Raw genomic sequence first — 24248 nt, 5'->3', positions numbered from 1 at the left:
CGGGGTGCAGGGGCAAGGGAGGCAGAGCTGTGGCTCGTGACTCGCCGTGCCCTCAACACCAGGCACAGGGCCAGGCTCACGGACCGTGCGCGGTAAACGCCGCACTGTCGTTGCGGAAGCGGCCCGACAGACACGGGACGTGGGGTGCCCTTGGGCTCACTGCACTCACCACCGTGTTCTCACACCACAGAGTCAGGCAGTAGTTTCTCACTTGGCCCCAGGCAGCCTTCATGTTCTCTTCCGAAAGCCGCACCAGCTCATGGCTGTCCGGAGGCCGGTAGCTGGGTAGAGACGAGTAAGACCCAGGTCGGAGAACATCAGTACAAAACCAGCCGCTTCTCTCCCCCGGGCCGTACCAGGTCCCCAGGGGGCGCCCCCGTCCCCACGGACTCACCTCAGCTGCGTGTGTTCCGGCAAGAGCTCCAGTTTCTTGGACACCATGTCCCGGACCTGGCTGTAGGGGAGCCCGGGCCGCGTCTCCATGACCACCGTGTACTTGTAGTGCACCTTGAGTGTGTAGGGCACGGGGACGCTGAGCTTTACGTCCTGAGGGGAGAGGAAGCAGAGGGGCTCGCGAGTGTCTGCGGCCTCCTCGCAGCCACATCCTGCATCACCGGGAGCGTTCTGTGCAGCAGGGGAGGCCGATAGCTAACCGGGTTCACGGTAATGGAAAGGGCTTTCAGAGGTCCCGTAGCCCCGCTCTTGCCTGGATAGGAATTCCTACGGAGCCAGAAGATCCGGCCCACGCACTCGAGGCCAGTAGGAGATGTGTGCATGGTGGTGGGGAGAGCCATGTGCGGGTTCCTAGCCTGTGGACTGTGTGTATGGTGGTAACTGGCCCACCCTTCCTCTGGGACTCTTTCTATAACCCTGGGACACACGCTTGTGGCAGAGAGCCTCAGCTTTTCCTTTCTCTACCACTTGAAATAGTACAAGGAAAAAGCTTACCTTGGGCACTTCTTTTTCTTTTTGACCTAAACGGAGAAGGTAGGAAGTAAAACAAAAGAAGATGATGAATAAACACTCCTGGCCAGCCCCCGCCTTCCACAGGATGAAACCTCTTAGAACAGGACACCCAATTTATTACCTTTAAGTCTCTGGGGGGATTCTTAACCTTAATAAACTGTAGGGGAAATCACGCTCGGGGGAAATGTGCAGGGCAAAGCACAAACACACAGATGAACCCAGTGCCTGCCTCTGGGGAGCACACAGGCAAGTATCAAAGGACCATCACACCCCGCAGCACAGGGGGTGAGCAGGAACCCCAAAGTCCAGTTAAACCAGTGGGCTCTGAGCAATGACAGCGGGGAGTGCAAGATGAGCCAGGGGTCCGAAGCAGCAATGTTAGAACCACTTATTTTTCCCTTGTCCTTTATTTTTCCGCATGTTTCCTAATAAGCATCATATATTAATATGACCTTATGCACATAATTTATAGAAGTCTGCATAAAGATATTCACAATAGAGGGGGCACAATGGAAAGAAAAGACCATTGATCTCATATACCCAGCTAATCATTAGAATCACTTGGACGGTTTTTTTTCCTAGAAATACAGATTCTGAGGCCCAATTCTAATCGTGAAGAATCAGAATCAAAGGCCTAAGAATGTATATTCATAAAATTTTCCTAGGTTTATATGTGATCCTTGATGGGCCCCTAGACAGAAAAGGTAAAAACAAACAAAAAAAGCTATCGAGAATGTTTTGAGGGGTAATTGGAGAAATGTGAATATGAAATATATGCTCGATAATATTATACTAACGCTCGATGTCCTAGATGTAACACTTGTGGTTATGCAGGGGACTAGTAGGAGCTAATGCGCAAGGGTAGGGCGAAGGCCGTGAGTCTGTAACTTCCTTTCAAGTGGCTCAGAGGGGAGGATGGGGAGCAGGGCGAGTCCCTGGTACGAAATGTTAGCCGTTGGTGAATTTAGGTGAAAGGTATTCTGGTGTTTATTGTACTACGCTTTCAACTTTCAATCTGTAGGTTTGACAGTTTTCAAAATAAAAATGGAGGTGTGGGGAACATCCCAAGGGGTTCTGGTGATCTGGCAGGCTTCGCGGTCACGGATCTAGGATCCTTCAATGCATCCCTACCGAGCACTTATGCAGGATCAGCTCAAACTGCATTCGTGACCACAAGCCCCTCACTTCCCAGACATCAGGAGAATGTCCTTTCACATCTGCCCTTGGTTCATGGTCTACTCCTCGGGGCTCTGCAGAGCCGTTTCTTTTCCAGACAGAGCTCCTTGGACATTTGAAAAGAGCCTCTCCGTCCTCCTCTGGGGTAAACGTGTGCAATGACTTCAACCTTTCCTGCCCGGACAAGGTTTCCGTACCTCATGATGGAGGGGTCTGGTGACTACTTGAGTTGGGAACTCACTGCCCCCCAGAAACCAGCTACATTTACTGACACCTCGTGAGTGTTCTGGAGTAGGGAGGGAGAAATGGCATCTATTTCCTATGTTTTAGGTGGGTGGGTGGTGCAGGAGAGAGGGGCCCTGGGGCTGTGGGGTCATAAGCTGAGCAGCACGCTGGAAGGGGAAGAAGAAACCAGAATCTCCTAGAAGGCTGAGAGAGCAACGCTCTGTGAGGAAGCAGCCGGGAGCGGTCCTGCACCCAGGCCAAGGATGTGGTTCCAGGGACACGAACCGGGTGGCAACTGGGGTCTTCCAGGAGCGCTGGAACTGGGAGGAGCTGGGATATCAGACTCCGGGGAGGCTTCCTCCTGGAGGTGACAGAGATGGTGAGAGCCTTCATTCAGACAATGTTCTTAAGTAGGAGTAGGGGTGGGGGGCTCACGAAAAGGGAGCCAGGGACAAATGGCTTCCTAAAAGCTGGAGTGGTGGTGACATTCAGGGGAGACTAAGGAAGGTACTGGTTAAAGGGAAGGCAGGGTTGGCCTGGTGGGAACAAATCACAGAAGAAACGAGAACCCTAAGCCCCATCGAAAAGGCCCCTGCTGCCTAACCGCCCCTTTCAGCCACACTGGAAATCTGCTGGAGCTGGGGGAGGACCCTGAGTCTTGGCTCAGCTCACCCTCTCACTCCACATTCTGCCGCTTTAAAGGAAAAAGTCCACCTCTCATTGGTACGGCATTTAAAACATTTCAAGTCATCTGGGTGTAGTAACTTGGACCAGGGAGGGCCAAGCCCGCAGAGGACAGCTGGTTGCACAGTGTCCAGAGAGATAGGTCAGAGACCAGCGGTCATCTACACGGCCGCTCAGTCCCAACGAAGCCCACCGGCAGAAGGGCCGGCCTTCGAGGTGTGAGGGGGGCGCCGTGGCTGGCAAGGCCTACTCTGTTCATCCTCTAGAACGGATTTCTCTTTGTTAATGACCTGTCACAGGCCAACACATGGACTGTTCTGGGTGAAGAGGACATTTCTGGGAAGACCCAATCTTCCTATACGACAGGCTTTGGGTCCCAAGTCACCCCTAGAGTGGGAGGAATCAGACAGGTGGGTGGGCCCCGTAGGTCCCTTGGATGCCCCCCGCCCCACTCAGCACATCAGGGAATCTTCCTTCCTCGCCAGGTTCAACTCCGGGTGGCTGGTGCCAACCCCAGGTGGACTCCGGACTTGTGAGTGGAAGGACCTTTCCGGCATCTTTTGCATGCTGCCCTCCCCCCTCTACGGAGAGGCCTGTGCATGGAGGGGCAGAGGCGGGCAGGAGTGCGTCAGGCCGCTGCACTACCTTACCTGGGGCTGCTGAGCTTGGATCCGCAGCTCCACTGGTTCAAGGTAGTTGCAGGGCACGAGCCCCTTCTGTGGCACCGCATCAGGGAGTGAGAAAGGGGAGAACAAGGCCGCTCTCATCAGTGCCCATCGGAGCCGAGCCGCGCCCCCCAACAGGCCAGAGACGTGGAGGCGGGGGCAGCTGGTCTGCGGGTGACGGAGCGGGGGTGGGGGCGGGGGCGGGGGCAGCTGGTCTGCGGGTGACGGAGCACATGCTGCTCCTCAGAGAGCTTTGCCATTTGCTGCCGGGATCCCGTGGCCCAAAACCCCCGCCCTGGCCGTCTGAATACCTGCCCGTTGAACATGACCGTGGCCCAGTTATCGTTGCCCTTCTTCAAGACAAAGACGATGTTCCCGGGCATGACCTGCAGCTCCTCTGGCGTCTCGGGCACAAACCCAAACAGCACGCGGTGAGCTTCCCCTTCCAGAGCCCTGCGGGACAGACACGAGATTCCGAGCTCCCCTGGCCCGGACTGCGTCCCGCCCTCGGCACCACGGCACCTGCGACAGCGGCCTTGGGGCCGGGAGCCCCGCTCCAGGCACCCCTCCAGCTCGGCATCTGTCCGCCTCTGGGACCCGAGCGGGACCAGGCAGGAACGTGAACACGCTCCATTACCACATGGGCGGTGGGACAAGAATGAAAGACAAAACAGCACGAGGCACCCGGGCCGTGTCCTCCGCGCCCTCCCTTCCCCTCTGAGGAGGAAGCTTCCAGGCTGTGCTGGGCCAGTCTCGAGTCCGGGCTGGGGTGCATCGGGCTCGGTGGCAAGGGGACCGCACAAGGTGGAGAGTGGGGCACAGCCAGCTGGCTGAGAAAGGGCCGTGGGGCGGCGGGAGGCCGAGTCCCCTGGAGGCCAGCTGTGGGGAGTGGGGCCATGGAGAGGGGTCCTGAGGCCAGCCGGCCGTGTGCCGGGCTCTGTCATTCCGCCTTCAGCGTTCCCTCAAGGCCTGCTTTGGCCTTGGAGGCTCTGGCTGCGTGGCCTGTGCTGCTTTGGAATGTGTCACTGTGGGACTGGCTCCGGGGCTGTCTGAGGCACCTGCCCTGGCCCGGGGGTGGGGAGGGCTCCCTCTCACTCCCCCTCTGTCCCCCACCCTCAGCCCTGCTCTCTGTTTCCGAAGGGGAGACACTCCTCCAACCGGCAGCGTCGGCCACGAGCTCACAGCCCCTCCTTTGTCCAGTTGCTGTGGTACTTTCTCCAATCTTTAAAAAGCCTTCTTTATTGGGTGGGGGATCTGGGCTTGCTTCCTTACTGAGAAGAAATTCTTAGGAAAGCTGTAAGTTGTGTCATTCTTGGCTTCTCATCTTATAGAAGAATGGCTTCTTTCGCTTGAGTTGTTCCTCCTACTTCTCCAGAGACCATGTGTCCAGAGGGAGTGAAAATGTCCACTCAGGAAAGGACACACCACCTAGCCTCCCACGGTGCTCGCCCAACTCCAGAAAGCTCTGGTCTCCCCCTCTTCTGAAGAGGCTACTATCAGGGCAAAACCACACTCCAGCCTCTGGTCAGAGGGGCTCTGCTCCGCGGACACCGCTGACCGCTGCCCTTCAGCGGTGACCCCCATGCGTGGGTGGCTGTGCACGTGGACGTGGGGACCCCTGTGGTCGATCCTCCCATCCCCCCTACATCATCCATTCTAAACTTGGAGACAGGGGAGCCCACACGCGAGGCTACATTCCCCAGGACTCATCCCCTGACCCCAGCCTCATCTTCACCCCACCTTCTTCAGAGAGCCCCACCCTGCTCTACACCGAACTTACCTGAAGATCTCCGGGGTTTTGGGTCTGGGTGGAGGTTCGGTGGCCTATTGAACATTGAGGAGGAATGAAGGGAAGGAGGGCGGAGAGAACAGACTGTTAATGGTAACTTGAGTCTTCTCCCAGACCCGAAAATCAAAGAATGCATTTCAAGCAGGATGGGAACCCTGTCGAGGGAGAGGGCACCGCGTACCCTGCCTACACACTGGAAAAGCACCCCTCCCACCAGCCCCCTGGGGACAGGTGCCTCGAGCAGAACAATTCATCTCGAGCCAGTGCTGGTGTCTGGAGAATTTCAGCTGTCACAGAGCAGCGTGGCATCACAGGGGTGCTTTTGACCCTGAGCTCCATCCCTTTCTTAGGACAGCTTCCAAAACTCTGTTCTATAATTAATGTCTGCTGTATCACGTGACCCTTGTGGGTATTTAAAACCCGCTCAAGGTCCACTGACCAGAAGACCTCCTTTCCGTGTGCTCCCTGTTCTACACCAAGTCACGGAGCCCACTGATCTGGGCTTCCTTCTCCTTTTGGAGTCTCTGGCTGCTCTGCGGTCCAGGGGGCCTTCAACTTCATGGTGAGGACACCAATCTAAGGATCCCGAATGTCTCTATCCTCCTCGGCTCCTGTCACCCTCCGAGCCCCGGTGTCGGTCCCACCCTGGGCTAGCAGCCGTCACTCTGCCCCCGGGAGGCCGGGGGTGCTGCTGTCGGGAGGGACCAGGTGTGTGCGGCCTGGAGGGCGGGTGCCATAGCGCTCAGAGTTTCCTCAGCCCATCTTACCTTGTTCCCCTGACAAGGAGGGAAATGCCTTCGCGTTTCTAGACCTAGCAGCCTCTCTCTGGCCCAGACCGGGCAGAGCAGTGGCTCACTGGGGGCACCCAGCGTGTTCCCGAGGGGCTCTCCTGCACGTGGGCAGGTGGGTGGAGGGGACCGGCCCACAGCCCCAGGCCCCACGGAGGCCCCTACTCGCCCCTGTGTCTGAGAAGAGGCCTTCCAGAGCTTGTGTTCCCATTTCCCCAGAGACTAGTGCAGGCTTCAGGAAAGATGGTCCACAGAAGCTCTCCCCAGCAGCACAGGAGTGCAGGCTGGCATTCTGGGGGTGCAGGAGGGTTGGTTTCTGGGAACTTGAGGTTAAGCCTAAAACTGGCTTATCCTCCCAACAGTCGTGGAACCTATGACCCAGAATGGCCAGCCAGATGCTGTCAGCCAGGCCGAGAGGGCAGTGGAGGAGCCCTTAAAATGAGGCAGCTCAGCACAGATAGTCTCCCCCTCGGATGTTTCCAGAGAGCTCTGGGGATCTGGGTCTGGGGAGCGGGACGGGGCTGCCTCACCTGTGGCTGCAGAGGGGCAAACCCCGAGAAACTGTCTTGGTCGACCACAGACGCCACCACCTGAAATCGAGGGAGGAGAGTGTGAGGGCCCGGCCCGCTCTGCTCCCATGCTTCATGGTTTCCCCAAGATTCCCTCCTCTCCCGCACCCTGCATCCGTTCTCGCGGGAGCCCCATCCCGGACTGTGGGGTGGGGGCTGACCCTCTGGGTTAGGAGTCCCAGCAGCTCAAGAAACTAGTACCCGCCCAGCCCTGCCAACCCGGCAGGCTCTCTCTCTCTCTCTCTGTACTTTTTTTTTTAATTGGGGTGAAATTCACATCATATAAAATTAACCATTTTGAAGTGGACCGTGCAGGCATTTAGGAGATGTATGAGGTGATGACAGTGTCGCGTTTAGGACATTCACAATCCTGTGCGCCCACCTTCTCATTCTAGTTCCCAGATGTTTTCTTCACCCCAAAAGAAAACGCCACCCCCACGAACAGGTTAGTGTGCCCCTCCTCCCCCAGCTCCTGGAAATGACCAATTTGCTTTCTGTTTGTGTGCATTTACCCATTCTAGATAGTTCACATAAATGCGATCCTGGAACACGTGGCTTTCGTGTCTGGCTTCTTCCCTAGCATGATGTTCTCAAGGTCTATCCGTACTGTCACTTACATCAGTCCTTTCTTTCTTCCTTCCTTCCTTCCTTCCTTTCTTTCTTTCTTTCTTTTTTTTTAGAGAGGGAAATAGATGGGGGAGGGGCAGAGGGAGAGAGAGTCCTAAGCAGGGTCCATGCCCAGCGCAGAGCCTGACATGGGGCTCGATCTCACCACTCCGAGATCAGGCCCTGAGCTGAAATCAAAAGTCGGACGTTTAACGGACTGAGCCACCCGGGCGCCCCAGTACTTCACTCCTCGCTATGGCCATTTCACTGCATGGCTACATCACACGTTTATCCACTCATCCGCTGATGGGCTTTGGGGTGTTTCCACCGACCCAGGCGCTCTTGAACCCTGCTGCTCTGCCAGAACCCGCTACCCGGTCAGCGGGCAGCGTTAGCCCTACGGATATGTCAGAGCCAAGCGCAGTTTTGGAAGGGGCTGCTGGCCCACTCTAGATCATCTCTGAGAGGATTTAAGACCTGGATTTAATGGAGTCCAGCTTACAAAGGAGTCTAATCATAAGGCTGTGGAAGTGGGGCTGGGAAGAGCATCAAGCCGGAGAATGCCGTGCTCGTCCGTGTCTCTACCCTGCTTTCTCCCCATTTACTGAGTGCCCCATAGCTGTGCTTTCTCCCCGCTGGCTCAGTCCCCCAGACTCTGCGTCCCGTGACCAACCCTGTGGCTCTCACCCAGGGTCAGGAGGGAAGGGAGGAATGAGAGGAGCCTGGAGGCAAGAAGCTAGAGCGTTTGCCCACCTTCCGGCGAGGGCTCCACGCTGCCAACAGTCTCCGTCTGCCATCCCGGGACAGCACCACAACAGGGGTGTCCTCGTCCCCGGAGTCTGTCCCCAGCTTGGTCCGCACACGGCCACCCCATAGGAGCCTCGGGGAAGCCTACTCACCGTCGCCTTGCCCAGGTAATCCTTCTTGGCCAGCTGAGCCACTTGCCTCTCGTTTGGCCGGAAGAGCCTGCCCACAGGGATCACCACTGGCTCGTACAGCTTCTGTTTCTGTAACACAGTGAGCACGCCGTTTTCTTACCTGCCAATCAGGGGTCATGATGCTTGTCCTGCCTCCGTCACTGAATGGCTGCCAACGTTCACCGAGATAACCTCACAACAGCAGTTTTTCTACATGTGTCAAGACGGCACTCATGATTATTTCTGAGTGTCTAAGGTGGGAAAGATTGGTTTCAATATCACCTTCCCCTGAGAGGCTGTGTGGACATCTGTCTGTGTTATTCCCTAGGTGGCCGCCCCTCCCCCACTCCGCACGGCTTGGGTGGGGCTGGCACTCAGCCCCGCAACCCAAGGTGCCCGGGGTCCAAGCAAGGCCCACGACCGTGCCGTCCTGTGGCTGGCGGCGAGGATTCAGAGGTGGGCGAGCAGGCACAGCCCCTGCTCCCTCTGTGCTGGGATCTAGCCTCCCATCCCCTGCTCCCCACCCAGCGCCACCGCCGAGCCCCCTGGACTCCAGCGTTGCCAGATCCAAGATCTGAACCTGGAACTGTACCCCAGGATCGGTGGTACCCAGAGCTCAGAGAAAGCACAAGCACCACTTCTACGGTTTCTCAATCCGCATGGCTACGGAAACAAAGAAAACTCCAGTGGGAATCCTCTGGCCAGCCCGCATCAACAGTACACTTACCCAAACACATTCCATGGCTTTGTCGATTTTAGTATGTCTCGGCTCAGACTTCATGCTCATAGCCAAAGCCAAATGTTCTTCTGCCTGTTTCCACTCCTCCTTCTTGGCATACATGAAAGCAACATTATACAACACCTAGAAAAGCACAGGCCACAACACAAACCTTGAGGCTGCTTCAGATCTAGGCACCAGGGAAGAGCTCGCCTGTCTGCTCCTGGAACGTTGCCTGCTGACATCCCTCCCTTCCTCAGCTTTCCCGGGAATATCTCAACTACAACACCATCAGTCTTGCTACTGAGCTATGCCCAGCACAAGGACAGTGTTAAGAAAACATCACGTGCGTTATTCTTTGAACAACCAAATAGGTCGGGAAGGGACAAAAACGCTTGTGTTGGCTGCCCCTGAACCTAGGCCGAAAGACTGGACAGGTGCAGGGTGGCGGGAGAAAGGGTTCCAGAAGCATCGTCCTGCACCAGCAGCAGCAGAACCCTGCCTGGAACGTGGTTACATGTAAGGAGGCTGTGGTATAGTTCTAGGGGCAGGAGGACACTCTGCGGGCCGCAGAGCCGTGAAGCCAGGAAGAGACTCGCACTAACCCAGGCAAGCGCTTCCCCAGGGACAAGCGGGAACAGCACGTTCACCAAGAATCGTGATTTCCCAGGTCTCGAGCTGGCTGGTAGGCACGTGAGCGTTTACTTTACCATTATGCCTTACAGCTCCCACAGAGAATCAAATCACCTTCTGGATGATCGGCAAGATAAAAAAAAAACAACTTGTCTAAGTCTAGTAAAAAGATTCATAAGCAAAGATGGGAAGGCAACGGGGAGCAGAAAAAGATCAAGATGACAGCGAACAAAAAGGGTTTACTTTCCTTTGCCCTCACAGCGCGGGGGGGTCCTACAGCGCCCCAGCACCCTGGGCGGAGGACGAGCTGAACAGCCAGGGGCTGCTGCAAGGTTTTCTCAGGTCTAAGTCACAGGAGTCACAGCCTGATGCCCCGGGCGGGGTGGGGCTGCTTCTCTAGAACCTCAGAGAAGAGATACCGTTGGTCAACTGAGGCCTAGGAGGAAAGGGGGTTGTTGGCCTTGCGGTGCAGGGGTGAAGGGCACGGGAACCCCCAGGGGCCGTGTCTAATACGTGGCCTCAGCTTCACTGTAAAGTGGTGGCATAACGTTGCCTGCTTCCAGATTGTTGTTAGGAATAAAGGAGATAATTCATATCATGCACCGAGGTGGGTTGCTTGGCACAGGGTGGGCATTCAACACGTGTTTACTACCGCCATGACTGCTACTGGCTGTACTGTGTTGGGGCTTGCTGGGCGGCTGGGCGAAGAAGGGCTCTCGTCCCCCAAGTGTTGCCTGCATGGCTTTGGGGAAGACGACAGGGCTGAGGTTTGCAGATGGTCGCCCTCTGGGGATGCTCTGCTATGAGGGACGGTGCGCTCCTGGAAATCAGTGTTGCCTGTTGGAGGCAGTGTCATTGTCATTCTTGTTGTCATCCTCACGATGCCACCCACTGACCACCTATTAGGGGCCACTCTATCTGCATGATCTCTAACCCCCCCCCCCACCATGTGAGCCGAGGCCTCACTCCTGTGCTTCCATAGTGTTTCCTCACCACCTCACATGACACGTGACCATGAGCTTCTGGGTGCTGACACCTTGTCTTGTGGACCACTGGACCTCTGCTGCCTGATGTTATAAAATACATGGAGTTATTAATGAATGTGTATGAGGTAAGTACTCAGCCCTTCTGTACAGATGAGGAGGAGCCTGAGGCTCAGAAATGACATATAACTCACCAAGGATCACACAACTGCCAACGGGCTGGGACTTGATCCCTATCTGCCTGATTCCAGAGTCTCTGCTGTTGTGGTAGCCGGCTTCCAAGATGGCCGCCAGCGATTCTCACTTCTTGGTCCTCACCCTCCTGTTCCCTCCCACATCCAATGGAGCCGGCATGGATAGCCAGTAGGATATTAGAGAAATGAGGGGTATGGCATTTGAGGCTAAGTTATAAAAGACATTGGTCTTCCATATTACTTTCTCTTGGATCATTAGATTCTCTGGGGAAACCAGCTGCCATGTCCTGACAAGACTCGGTGTTATGGAGAGCTTCATGTGGCAAAGAACGGAGGCCTCCTGCCAACAAGTAACACTACCTTCCCAGACCCGTGAGTCATCTTAGAAGTAGACCCCCCAGCCCTAGGCAAGCTCTCAGATGATGGCAGCGCTGGCCAACGTCTTGACTGCAAGCCCTTGAGAGCCTGTGAGCCTGAACCCCCCAGCTAAGCCACGTTTGGATTCCTGACCCCAGAAAATGTGAGATAATAAATGGTATTATTTTAAGCCACTGCATTTTAGAGTAACTTGGTATTCGGCAATGGATAACCCATACGCTTCTCCTCTATGATAACAGTCCACCACCTACATACGCAGTTTGGTTCGGGGCCTCAGCCAGAAGAAAAGAAGAGTTTATCAAGGTAAGTATAGACGCGTGGCAGGACTGTTTCCATGGAGCGAGGAGTGGCTGGTGTTGGGTGACGGCGCCGGGAGCAAGCCCAGAAGTGGAGGTCTAGATTCCCTTCCTGGGCTACTTCTGAGCCTCAGTGAGCTGCTGCCTTCTGTGTGAGTGCATGGCCAGCCCAGCTCAGGCCTGGCCATGTGCGCAGGAAGGAAGGAGAACTCAGGTCCTTCAACATTCCTATTGGGTTCTCTGCTCCCTTCTCTTAAGACTTTTTCCCACAATAAGCTTTTGTGACTCCATGACTGGAAAAGCCAAGACTCTTCAAAAAGGATTGTGGGATTTCTCAGAAGCCAGGATTAGACCCTGGTGGGAAGAGGGGGGTGGCATTGTATGTAGGAAAATGACTGAGGGTCTCATGCGGCGTCAGGGCCTTAGACCACGAAAACTCCAGCTTCACCTGCAGAGAGGCCTGTAAAGCCAGTATTTCCCGCCCCCTGGGTCGGTTCAACTCCAACAACAGGGGACCCTGTACAGAGTCCCATGGGACTCTGCTCGGCTTCCACTGTTTTGTGATCCTTTTTCTAGAGCTACTTGTCCCCCAACCCTTTAGTCTATATAAGCGGTTCTCACTGCGGGGATGGGGGTGACTGGCCGTGTCTAGAGATATTTTAGGCTGTCATGTGAGGGGTGGGGTGGGGGACTATGGACATCTGATGGGTGCACAGAACAGTCCCCTACAACAAAAAGTTACCTGGTCCAGCACATCAGGAGTGGCACGGTCGAGAAACTTCTCTCTAGAAGCTGGCCAAATGCCAACTGATTCCCTGAAATTCCCAAAGCCTCATTTCCCTGGACTGTGAGAAGTGAAGTAAGTTGCTAGCCCGCTGCAGGGCTGGATGGGGGCACTTGTCCCCGAGGGCCTGGGCAGCTGTGGATTCTATTATTAGCCCTGAGCAGCCCTGGGAACGCTCGGCTTTCTTCTGCCTGAGAAACGAAAGCAAGGGGACTTTTTTATCAGCAATTCTTCTAAATAAAGATCTATGATATTTGCAGGGCTTTTCGTTTTTCAAGCTAGTGGCGTATATTTGGTGTTTAGGAGTGGGGGATGGGAAGGGATGGAAAAAGGACACGAGCCTGTGAAGTCAGAGCCGGTCATGGTCATGCTTCTCCCTTTTGGTAATAGAGAAAATAAGTTATCCTTCTATGGAAACCTTCCTTAAATGTGTGCTCTGAGCTGTTCTTTGAGCTAGGGAGGACAGATTTGTGCCAAATTACCCTCACTCTTTCTTTGGGTATCAACCAAGTACTCGAAGCCAGAGCCATTAATAGCAAAGAGCGTGGTCTCTAACTCAGGAACCGAGCAGGGTTACGGCGGGTCTGGCAGGGATAGTGAACCCATGATTTTGGATTTGTTAGTATAATGCTGAGCAAATAACTTGCCCACCGGAATTATGCAAATCATTATGAATACTTTCACAGGCCAGCACAGTCAGGTCTAGCCTCCCTTTAGAGAGCCCAGCAGGCTCAGTTCCGCACAGTCCTTTGAGTCTTACGTTAATAAAATGCATGCCCCCAATAACTGGAGACTCCGGGATGAGCCTGTCATTATTGATCTGAGTCTTTTCTTAAGGGGAACACTGAGTCCTGAGGCACAAGAGCCTTTTCCAAGCTCCCAGACATGTCAGCAGACCACTGTGCCTCCCAGCTGTCAGCTGTCCCTCAGCCACCGCTCGCTCCCACCCAGGCTGGGCCCTTCCTCCTTACCTCGCAGGCAAACAGCTTGAACTGTAGCCCCAGTATCTTGTAGTCTATCAGCTGGTTCCCTCGAAGCTGAGTCAAGGCCTCTTTCAGGTCTTTAATAGCTGCATCATACCTGCGGGACAGAGGCAGATGAGACCACAGGCCAGGGCTGAGAGGAGCAAACGCCGAATAGAACGTGCGTCGGCTTGCCTTGCCCGACCCGTCTCACTGGGACAAGAAGCCTCTCCAGTCCCCTTCGGCCTGCCTGCTCTAGCTTTTTGCCAAGACTGAGCCCCAGTATTCCGTAGTGCTCCATGTGAGCCGCGCCCTGGTGGGGGTGTGTGCATCCCAGCGCCCCTGGGGCTCCCCCCAGACTCAGGCTGTCACAGGTTCTTTCTTCTCTGTGGACAGCATCCAACTCCTACCCTTCTGACTTCACTTCCCAGTAGAGGCCTCGTCGTCTCCTGAGAGCTCCCTGCAGAGCCAGCACCGGCCGCCCCCAAGGCCCTGTGGAGCGATTTGCAGCAATACTCTCCACTGTCAGGCCAGGCTAGCCTGACCCAGCTCCGGGGACCCCTTCCAGAGCCGATGACAATGCCCTCCTTCCCAGAGCCTTCTCCTTGGGTTTTTTTTGTGTCCAGCTGAGCTCCTGGTTTTGTGGCCTTCTTAGCCTCCTCCCCTCCCACCCCCTCCACACACTTTGGAAAACAGAAGAAAGAAACCACCCATTAAGCCAGGTGGCATTTCTAACACGGCTCCTGGCACTGCCCTTTGGCTTTGTTGGATTGGCGTTGTGCTGGCTGGCTCGAGGCGAACAGGGCTGCTGTCGCAGGCTTCATGACAGACAATGGGGCTGACCACATTAGTAGTGCCCCCGGGATGCAGCACGACCTGGACCAGGTCTCCTGGGCCTGCCCCTGACCTCCACAGAGGCCCTGGTGAGAGGGAGCCGCTGCTGGGCTGCAGTGGGGGGTAGACACAAAAATCAAGTTGCCCCCACCTCCTTAGCTCCCTGGTCCGGCAGGAACAAATTTCACGCTCTGGGCGCGGTTCCACCTGGGAGGCAGAAAGGAAGGTGCCGAGGCCACTGGCTGACCGAGAGCTGCCCGTGCAGCTCCTCTCGGAGGAAAGCCTGGCTGGCGGTGCACGCGGGGGCCGAGAGAAGAGGACCAGATCCACCAGCTCTGCTCTTACCCAGGAGACCCCGGCAAAGTACTTTCCCGGCCTCAGGTCAGTGACATGAGCGGCTCATGTACAAGGAGCATATCGCATTCGAGGAGCATATAGTAGGAGGCGGTCGCTAGTATGTGGTCCCAGATCTAATTTCTTTGGAGTCAAAACCCCCTGGACCAGAGTCCCAGCTCTGCCATGTACGATCTGGTGACAGAGGGAAGTTACTGAATTTGCCTGGGTCTGTTTCCTCAACTTTACAATTAGAGGGTAGTGGTAGCACGTGCCTCCGGGGCCTGGAAGAACGAAGTGCGATGAAGCGTCCAGGCGCTCAGGACCGTGCTTGGCACACACAGTAATTTACTGCCACTACTATTATTATTATTACTGTTGTTATTTTAGCTCTAAAATTCTGGCAATTAAATTCATACACCAATCATTCATTACGTGCATAACACTCGACAGTGAATTAGGTATTATCCAGAGATAAAACCCCACGGTCGTAGCAGCTGGAAGCGCGATCTCAATGGGCTGACCAGGAGGCAGGCTGGCCTGACCGTGCTGAGGAACGTGTCCCCAGGGCGGCTGGGGCAGACGCTAGCTGTTCTCTCACCACCATTGCTCTGAGGTCACTCACACAGCAGCAGTGGCTTTAGCAGTGATGGAAGAAAACAGGCTGGATCTGAAACAGGAGAGTGGCTTTCTCTAACACATCCTTGCTGTTAGTACAGATGATGGTGAAACCTGCGGAGAGCACGCAGGCCGCTCCTTAGAAGCAAGAAGCGCGTCAAGTCGTTTACATGTTCTTACAGACATTGCCAAGAAGGGGGGCAGAGTAGGCGCCCCATTTCTTCTTTCTAAGCTGGGAGGTTGGGTGACTGGCTCCGATTCACGGAGCCCAGAAGGAGGGGCGGACGAAAACGCAGGTGCCTCGGGCAGATGCAATTTCCACGGTGTTCCTGCTCCCCCGCCGGCCTGTGAGGCAGCTGAAGGTCCTCAGAGGCCCCGCTGGGAGCAAGGTCAGCACTCACCCTCACGTGGAACCTCCCTCCTGGCTGAGCAGGGGAATTTCAGCTGTGAGCTAACACTGCCGGTGTCTACCTGGTAATGAGCGAGCCCCACAAAATCCTCAGAGTATCCCCCTCCATCAGGTTCTAAAGACCTGGACCCCCTGGGAGGGAGAGAGAAAGAGCTGACAAATTATTCAAAGTGCTCACTTTGTGTTAAAAAATGGGCGGAGGGGCCTCCTGCTGAATGTCTGATTTAAAGCATTGCCCTGACCGCCTGCTGCCCCCCTTTGTTTACCTGGAGCTGCACCCCCTTGGCATCGGCTTTGACACACAGCTCTGCTCCCCATTGTACAGGCTCTGAATAAGCTCAGTGTGAGATTCCCAAGTTGCATTCAGCCGGTGTGGGGTGTGTGGGTGGGCCGTGCAGCACAGCCCCCGCCGCCCTCCAGCCCTTCTTCACAAGAACGAAAGAACGTTCTCTGCAGTGCCATTTCGAATCCACTGCATCCCCTCGGAGGCCAGGATGCTGGCAGCTTCCTGCCCGGTTCTGCTGGGCAGGGGTGGGAGTGTTTTCTTCACACACACACACCCCAGTGACACTCTCCCAGCCCCCTTGGCTGCCCTGGACCCAGAGCCCCCATTGCTCCAGGTAGGGGCTCACCAGTGCCCCAGCAACGTCCAGGGGCTTTCCACCAGCCCTGAGCCCCAGAGGGTGTATAACCCCCATCTTTGCTCCCTGTAGAGGTTTCTCAGTGACCACTGCCTTCCTGATCGTTCCCATGCTAACAGGGCCCCCGGGGCCCACAATCCTGCAGCTCACACTTGTGTCCAGGACACCGGAGAGGTCTAGCGAGCTGAAGGAAGTCACAACGTCAGACCCCTCCAAGACTGGGCTGGGGCTCTGGCCCTTTCCTGTTACGAAGACAGCAGGGAGAGCTTTTGCTGTGTTTCCTCCGTGGGCCAGGTCGGTCTAAAGGGTTTGCTGTTCCTATTCCGGCCCTCAGACTCCTAAGGCCCCGAATCGGAACCGCCACCACGTAGAGCTCCCCTCCCCTTTCAAAGGACAAGGCTGGGTCAGACAGGTGAGAGTCGGTCATAGTCAGCACCAAGGCCCCACCTGCCTTCTCAGAAATGCACTCAAACTTTGTCCTGTGGAACTTCAGAGTGACGGGAGAGCCACAGAACAACATGTGAAAGGGGAGAAACTGAGAGGAGAGGTCCACATCACATCATCACCCTAAACAAGTCCCATTGGAGTCTGGAGGGTTCCCAGCCCCCTCATTAAGAAGTAATCTTCCTACATCCCCACAGGCTCTTATTTCAAAACAATCTCTCATAGCACTTGCCCCTTTCTACCTTGTATGATAGTTCTTAGCGTTTGTGACCTGTCTCTCCCTTTTAATTTCTGAGTTCCTTAAAGCAGTGGGTATATTTTGCTTGCTTTTGTTTAATTGTTTAATTCAATAAGCATTTATTAACTACCTGATTAGACACAGAAATATAAGAGTGAATAAGTAAAGATTTCTTCCCTCAAGAAACAGTAGTTGAGGAGACAAACACCTGTCACAGAGTAGACAGAGGTTATGTTAAAAGGCACAGAAGAGAGTGGTCACCGCCCTAGGGAAAAAGTGATGGAGGATGAGTGAGCCTACAGGCAGCTGCAGGACCACATGGGAACAGCCCAGGGAACTTGGTCCTATGGTACCAGGATTCACTGGAAGTTCTGAAACAGATCACATTTACTTTTTTGAAGATCACTCAATAGCCCTGGTGAAAATGCGGGTCTAAACCAGGGTAGTGCTGGTGGAGAAATATGGGTGGATTTGAGAACTTGAGACGTCAACTTGACAAGGTTTGGGAAAAGAGACATTCTGGGTTGATCCCAGGGAGAGATTAGCAGCTGGCCAGCTACAGGTGGAGGTCAATGCTATGGGAGAGGGTGAGATCCCTCAGGGTTCATGTATGGATTTTCAGGGACACTGAACCCCCTGAAATTGTACATAGAAGGATGTATGTGCTCGTGTGTGCTCTTCTGGAAAGACAGCCCATACATTTTGCCCTTAAACAACCACCGCTGGGTGACTGGGTGGCTTAGTTGGTGAAGCGTCCGACTCCTCTCTTGATTTTGGCTCAGGTCATGGTCTTAGGGTCCTGGGATTGCGCTCCGAGTCAAGCTCTGGACTCAGTGGGGAATCTGCTTGAGATCCTCTCTCTCCCTCTGCCCCTCCCTGTGCTCTTGCACACCTGCTCACTCTCTCTCTCTCTCAAATAAATAAAATAAGCCTGAAAAAAAACAAAAAACAAAAAAACCCAACCACTGCTGTTGTGATAAAAGGGGAAAAGGTCAAGAGCAGAGCCTTGAGAAGTGGGGACACCAATGCTTACGGGTGAGCAAAAGAAAGGAGGCCGTTCAGAGTTGAGAATCGTGCCTCAGTTATATTATTTCCTCAAAAGATAGCTGCTGAATTGAAGATGAACTTCGGTAGATTTTTCTCTCAGATTTAACCATTATCAACCACAGACTAATTGAATCATAGGTCTCATTCCTGGATCTTTCTAAGATCTGTCTGCTTCGCTCAAAATCTGAGACTTTCAGGTTCTGGGACTTGTGGGCATTTTTGTGCAGAAGTTTCTTCTGGGAGCCTTCCCTTTTTGTCAGTTGTCTCCCCTCATTACAGGCTGTTAGAACTAATTAAAGGATGGCCTTAGAGTTTGTCTTTTGAGATTTAAGATCAGCTGGAGGACTGGTGCTCGGGCCTCCCTGCATAGCCCATCCGTTGGAGATACGAGGATGAGGGAAGGGGAAGGAGAAGGAGAATAACGTGAAGAAGGGAGACAGAGGCCACACGCCACCAAAAGGTAAATGCTTGTGTATAGCTTCCCTCCATCCCAGGCTTCCTCTCCCCAGACAGCCTCTGTGTCTGTGGGTTTCTGTGGGAAGCCTTCACTCCTGCCCTTCCTCATTCAGGGGATTGCATCCACCTCTTGCAAGTCCTCTGACTGTCTTGTGGTTGCCCCTAGCAACGGCTGAGCACAGCAGCTTTCCAGGCTTTTTCCGACTAGACCCTGGGATCCAAGCCTTTCAAGATCCCGCCTCACCTGCTGCTCATGCTCTCCCTCTCTCTCTCTCTCTCTCTCTCTCTCTCACACACACACACACACACCGTGCCCCGACCACCATTTGCACTGTCTGAAAGTTCTTCCTTAGGCTGACCCAAATTTTCCTTCTCTAGAACTTGTGTCCACTAATGGAACAATTTCTACAAAGGGAAGCTGGCCATCCCCTAAAACATTTTAAATCAATGCTTAGAATGTTTTTCCTTTATTTGTATGTCCGTGTTGGGGGTATTCCAGGGGCGAGGAGTGGGAATGGAGATTAACTTTCATTTTCTATTTCTTGGGTTTTTTACTAGTGATTTCGTGTTGACTGTAGACACACCAGAAAATACAGATAGGCTGATGGAGGACAGTTGAAAACCCTATAACGTCACCACCCGGAAAGAACTGCTGGCAACGTTTTGGCCTGTGGCCTTCCAGACCATTCTGTGAAACAGAAATGGGATTGTGTTATACATACTGTTTTGAAATCTGTGTTTTAAATTTAACATCTGTTATGAACTTTTCTCCATATTAATATATATGCCACTTATTTATCTGCATTAGTATATCCTTATACATAGAATGTTAATAGGTCGTAGTCGCTTTCTGGTGGCTAAATTATATTTCACTGAATGGATTAAACGAGCCTTTTGAAAACACATCCTGTAGGAACGAAGGAAGGTCTTGTGGTTTCATGCTAATTCTCATTGTGCCACGGCTCACTACGTCCCAGTAGGAGGCCACCATGGGTGTTCCCCTGATGGCCAAAATCTTGACAGCCAGCACTGCCCAAGCTATGACCCATCAGGGATGCTGGGGAGGAGCCACACCAGCGGAATGGAAGGCCTGTGGTGGTTACGTAGGCTCCCTGTGAGCTATGACCCCGCTGATTCCTAACAGGGTGGCAGGCCTGCCTTCCCTCCCTCCTTTCCTGGGGAGGGCTTCTGCCTTGTGCTGGCTTATTGCATAACCCGCCCAGAGAAGGTCAGTCACACTTCCCAACAGTAGCTGGAAAGATACGTCACAAACACCAAGCCCAGCAGCACCAAGACCCTGTCCCGGCTTCTCCGCACACGTCCCTGGCTTGCGCAACGTGGGGCCACTTACTTCTCCATGTGGTGATAGAGCATGCCTCTTTGGAAGTAGGCCACTGCCAAGTGCTTGTCTCGGTTAATGCTCTTGGTGAAGGCCTGTGGAGAGAAGAAGGGTCCAGACGTGGTCCGGGAGCCAGGCAATGAAGAAGGTGAGGTGAGCTCAGAGGGAGAGGCAAGAAGGGGTACAAGAAGGGTCGGTGTCTTGAAGGGGACAAGAGACTTAGAGGTCAGATGTCTCTGTAAGATGGAGATGTTAATATCTGCCTTTCGCGATTACTGACCGGATTAAAATAATGAAAGTAATGAAACAGGAAAACAATTAAAATGTTATATACAGTATCATATTGATTTAGTAAATAAATACCACGCAATTAAAATAATAACCAGAACGCATATGAAATGCTGGGAGGAAGGGCTGATGCAGGGAACCAAAGACGGGCACAGTGGCCGAGAGCCAGAAGCAGAGCAACATGAGGCCAGATCTCGCACAGCGCGAGGGAGGCCTGGCAGTGAGCAAGCCGGGAGCACAGCCGTGCGCAGACTGGCTGCCGTGCTTGGCGCATCTCTCTCCCCGGCAGTGTGCACTGTCTCCAGCAGCCCCCGGAATCTGGGGTGCTACTCGCTCAGCCTCTGAGAGGAGGTGGGGACTGCAGTCCTCCTCCCACCCGACGTGAGGCCCCCGCCTGCGCCCATCTGCCCACCCCGGGGCCTGACATGGACGGCGCGCATGTTCCAAGCGGCTTCTCTCTTCTGTCTTTGCTTGCTGGCTGGCCACGGCCACTGCCACGGCCACTGCCACGGCCACGGCCAGGATGGGAGGAATGGAGTCTCTAAAGATGCTGGGGAGTCAGTCATCTGTCCACCGCCAATGCGAAGACTGGCAGTCTAAGGGGACAATAAGGACTGACATTTACACAGTGGTGTGAAGTTACACAGCATTTACCAGGCGGTGCCTCCCTTCGTCCTCATGACGTTTGCCCCTCGCAGGCAGGTGAGGGCCAGAAGCCGTCACAACTTGCCAGAGACCCAGGTCCAGAGACAGGCCGAGCTGGGGTTCGATCCTAGATCTTCTTCCTCCAAACTCCAAACCCCCTCCGGTTTACCCTGACCCATCTGGAGAGTGATCACTGAGAATGCTCAACCCCATACTAGGGAATAGGAGGGAGGAAAAATATTTAAAAGACAGGCTGAGACACCCACAGCCTGCCCTCGGCAGACATCATTCATCAATGACGGTATGATTTCCTTGCGCCAGGCTCAGAAGCCTAAAAAAAGTGCCCCGCATAATTGATCAGAATTGTCCCTTGAGAGGAAACCTATTTTTCTTAAGTGCCTCCCCTTGATCACTAGGGCCCGCAAAGCTCACACATGTGAAATTCCCCAAGAGCCCAAAGAGGGGCTTTCTAACCAGGTGAGCAGCCGCAGCCAGCAGGAGTTCTAGAAGAAAGCATAACTAGGGGAATCGTCATAAAGGTGTTAAAGAACATTCCAGAATAATTTGAATTGAATAGATGGAGAAGAAAGGAGCGCATACCCTCCAGCTGCTGGTTCCAAGCCAGTGCCCAGCAGCACCGCCTGGGGAGCTCGGACAACCCAGAGCTTGAGCAGGCCCCTCCCCAAGCCAATTCAATCAGGATCCCTGGGGGTGGGGCCTGGGCGACTTCGTTCTTTGAAAGCTCCTGAGAGGTTTCCAAAGTGCTTCTCCAAAGTGGAGAAGCATTAATGACAAAGGCGCGGAGGAGGGGGCCCAGGGAGAGGCCCCTCCACTCACCTTCTCCGCCTCAGGCATGTTTTCCAGGATTGTGTGCATGCAGCCGATGTTGAAGCAGATCCTGGAGTGGGGGTCCTGGACCGCGGTGAAGGCGTCCAGGGCTCCCTTCCAGTCTTTCTTGTCAGCTGCCAGCACCCCTTCATTCCAGAGGCTGATGGCCTCGGCCAGGGACATGGTCAGGCGCAAGCCTGGGGGCCGGGAGGCTGCCAGGACACAGGGAGAGGGTGAGCAGGTGTCTTCCTTGGCGGGCTGCGCCCTGGCCTGCGCTTTCCAGACGTGGTGCTCAGAATGGGGTCCAGCCTCCCTTAAGACAACCTCTCAGTGTTGCAAAGGCTCAGGAAATGTCCCCACCTTTTGGCAACTGACGCACAGCCCTATGGTGAGAGAGAAAAGGAAAGAGACAGAGAGGGCGGGTGGCTGCGGGGCGGAGAGTGGGGGAGAGGAAGTACATCAGATACTGCTCGGGATGGGTCACTTCCCCAAAATGCTTCTGCTCTGTCACCCAGCAGTCCTCCGCCTTCCACCCCCGCTCTGGGGCGGGTTGGGTCAGGTCTCTGCCCCCAGGCTCAGGGCAAACTAGGCAGGTGGATGCGCCCCTTGGGCCTCCATTTCCACACCGTCATTGAACGAGGGTATTGGAGGAGAGGCTAGGTCTTTCCAGTCTTCAATGAATTCCTTGCTCACTCTCTCATTACCTCATAGACTTTCTGGAATATATATATGTATATTATTTTTTTAAAAAATCTGGAACTAAAATGAGCAATTAACAAGTTGCTGAGACAGGGTGGTCTTGGGTGTCCCCCGGCTCTGAGCTAACTTTTAGGAACGCTTAGGAAGCTCAGAGGTGACCAGTCTCCTGCACGTGTCCAAATTAGGAGGCGGCTATGACGGTGAATTATGACTTCTCCCAACCTTCTGTGAGACACTGAAGCTAAGAAGCGTCTCATGATAACTAATGTGTGTCCTAACCTCCACAGAAACGGAGTTAAGTTTCCTTTCCTTGCTGCCCCGGAAAAGGAGGAATCAGTGTATCCGCTCCGACGAGGAATGGGGAGCAGAGGGTGTCAGCAATTTGACTGACTCAAATCCTGACTATTTGTTGATATTGGTTAAAATGCATGTCGGGGAGGATCACCGTTTGTTCTGTGGCAATGAAAGAACTCACCGGTTATCACCAAACTTCCTCAAACAGCCTGAAAATAAATTTTAAAAATATATGTTCCATAGGGCTTGTAGGCCCGAAGGTGTGAGACTCGAAAAGGTGCACGTGTGTCTACACGGCGTACCCGCCCCGTGTTTGGAAGCCCTTCCCACCTCGCGTCTTGGCCTGGCGAAGCCGCGCTCATCCTTGAGGCCCAGCGCGATGTCCCTGCCCCTCGGGAAGCCAGCGCCACGCTCCAGCCGCTAGAGACACCGTCCCCTGCTTTGGGCCACCTCTTCCCTAACACATTGGTTGTACTTGCAGAAACTTATTTCTTCATTTGCTCAACTCTTAGATCCCCTGACAGCTGGGCCCTGGTCTTATCATTCCAGGATCCCTAGAACCAATACTCAATAAATGGTGAAGACATGTCCCAAAAAGAAGTTAGAAATCATTGGCAAATGACCTACAGGTGACAGTGATGCCAGAAAGCGATACTCTGACTCCATCTAGCGAATAAATAATCACAACTTGATTAGCATGCTGATTATTCCCAGGAAAACCAAGTGGTTTTGTAGCTAAGCTAGATTTTATTTAAGCTGTTGTTGTTGTTCCTTATCTTTTGGTTTTATCGTCCTAGCCGGCCATCCTTGAGCTGCCCCCCATGGCTTTTCTAGCCTTGTTTTCCGGATTGTTCCTTCACAAAGCCCTGCAAACTCGACTCCCTGTTCCCTTCCCTCTAGGTCTGCGAAACCCGCCTCTTTGCTTTGGCCCAAGCTGCTTCCTCTCCCTGGGCTGTCCTTTCCACGTCTGCACCTTCAAACCCAGCTTGCACAGCGTCTGCTCAAAGATCACCCGCCCTCAGAAGCTGGCGGGACATCGGGCTCACCCTAAAGCCCCCAGATTGTGATCTCTCCTTCTTCTCCCCCGTGGCCCCTGATCACTCTCCCCCAAAGTAGAGTTACATGTGTTCAGGTGCATCTTAGCCCCTCAAACGGTCTGTGCATTTCCAGCTCCTGGGACAGCCCCATCCTTGGAGACCTGGAGCCCCAGCAGTGCTGTCCATACTCAACACTGTTCTCTTTTCCTCCACCCTCTTGTTGCCAAGCCGCTGTCACTCCTCACCTCGCCTCGTCCCCTCCATCCATTCTGCACACTGCAGCCAGACTGGGGTTTTAAAACACAAGTCGGATCACAACATGCCCCTGTTTTGAAACCTTCAAGTGCCTTCACGTTGCTCTTAGAACACAAAGCAAACTCCGTCCCGTGCTGCAGACAGGACTCTGCCTGCTGCCCCACGCCCTTTCTGGGCCATTTTCCTTCCTCCCGTCCTCTCCCCCAGCCCCATTTCCTTCCTGGGTTCTCCAGTGAGCCAAGCCCGTTCCCTCTGCCTGGAATGTTCTTCCCCCAACCCTCCGCCTGCAGGTTCCTACTCAATTTCACTTCCTCTGAATGGCCTTTCTTGACTGTGTCCTTGCTGTGATCACCCTCCTGTCTCACAGCCAGCGGTTCTCTCTGGTCATGGTGTGGTTTGGTTTGTTTTTTAAGTAAGCTCTACACCCAACGTGGGGTCTGAACTCATGACCCTGAGTTCAAGAGTCACACGTTCTACCACTGAGCCAGCTGGGCGCCCCTGGTCACGGTG

At 54.1% G+C, this 24248-nt stretch overlaps 1 protein-coding gene and 1 long non-coding RNA gene across 2 annotated transcripts in view; one reads left to right on the top strand and one right to left on the bottom strand.

The window, feature by feature from the left end:
* NCF2 (neutrophil cytosolic factor 2) overlaps positions 1–21895 on the bottom strand; it is a 28951-nt gene extending 7056 nt beyond the window's left edge. The window contains exons 1-13 of the mRNA XM_026509205.4: positions 21463–21895; positions 19705–19787; positions 13343–13451; positions 9113–9247; positions 8368–8475; positions 6824–6883; positions 5497–5540; positions 4028–4169; positions 3702–3767; positions 2653–2728; positions 949–974; positions 395–546; positions 170–281 (exon numbers count right to left, since the gene is read on the bottom strand). Coding sequence (XP_026364990.2) covers positions 170–281; positions 395–546; positions 949–974; positions 2653–2728; positions 3702–3767; positions 4028–4169; positions 5497–5540; positions 6824–6883; positions 8368–8475; positions 9113–9247; positions 13343–13451; positions 19705–19787; positions 21463–21636 — 1287 coding nt within the window. The 5' untranslated portion in view covers positions 21637–21895. The remainder of the gene's footprint in view (positions 1–169; positions 282–394; positions 547–948; positions 975–2652; positions 2729–3701; positions 3768–4027; positions 4170–5496; positions 5541–6823; positions 6884–8367; positions 8476–9112; positions 9248–13342; positions 13452–19704; positions 19788–21462) is intronic.
* Positions 5940–11439, top strand: LOC123001595 (uncharacterized). Its single transcript, XR_006410648.3, has 3 exons — positions 5940–6067; positions 7258–7307; positions 11173–11439. It is a non-coding gene; the product is annotated as an uncharacterized LOC123001595 (long non-coding RNA).
* Positions 21896–24248: the final 2353 nt, after the last annotated feature.

The sequence above is a fragment of the Ursus arctos genome, unplaced genomic scaffold (genome assembly GCF_023065955.2).
Source record: "Ursus arctos isolate Adak ecotype North America unplaced genomic scaffold, UrsArc2.0 scaffold_2, whole genome shotgun sequence".
Lineage (NCBI taxonomy): Eukaryota > Metazoa > Chordata > Mammalia > Carnivora > Ursidae > Ursus > Ursus arctos.
The sequence above is the reverse complement of the archived record's forward strand: the minus strand, read 5'-3'. Positions and strand labels throughout refer to the sequence as shown.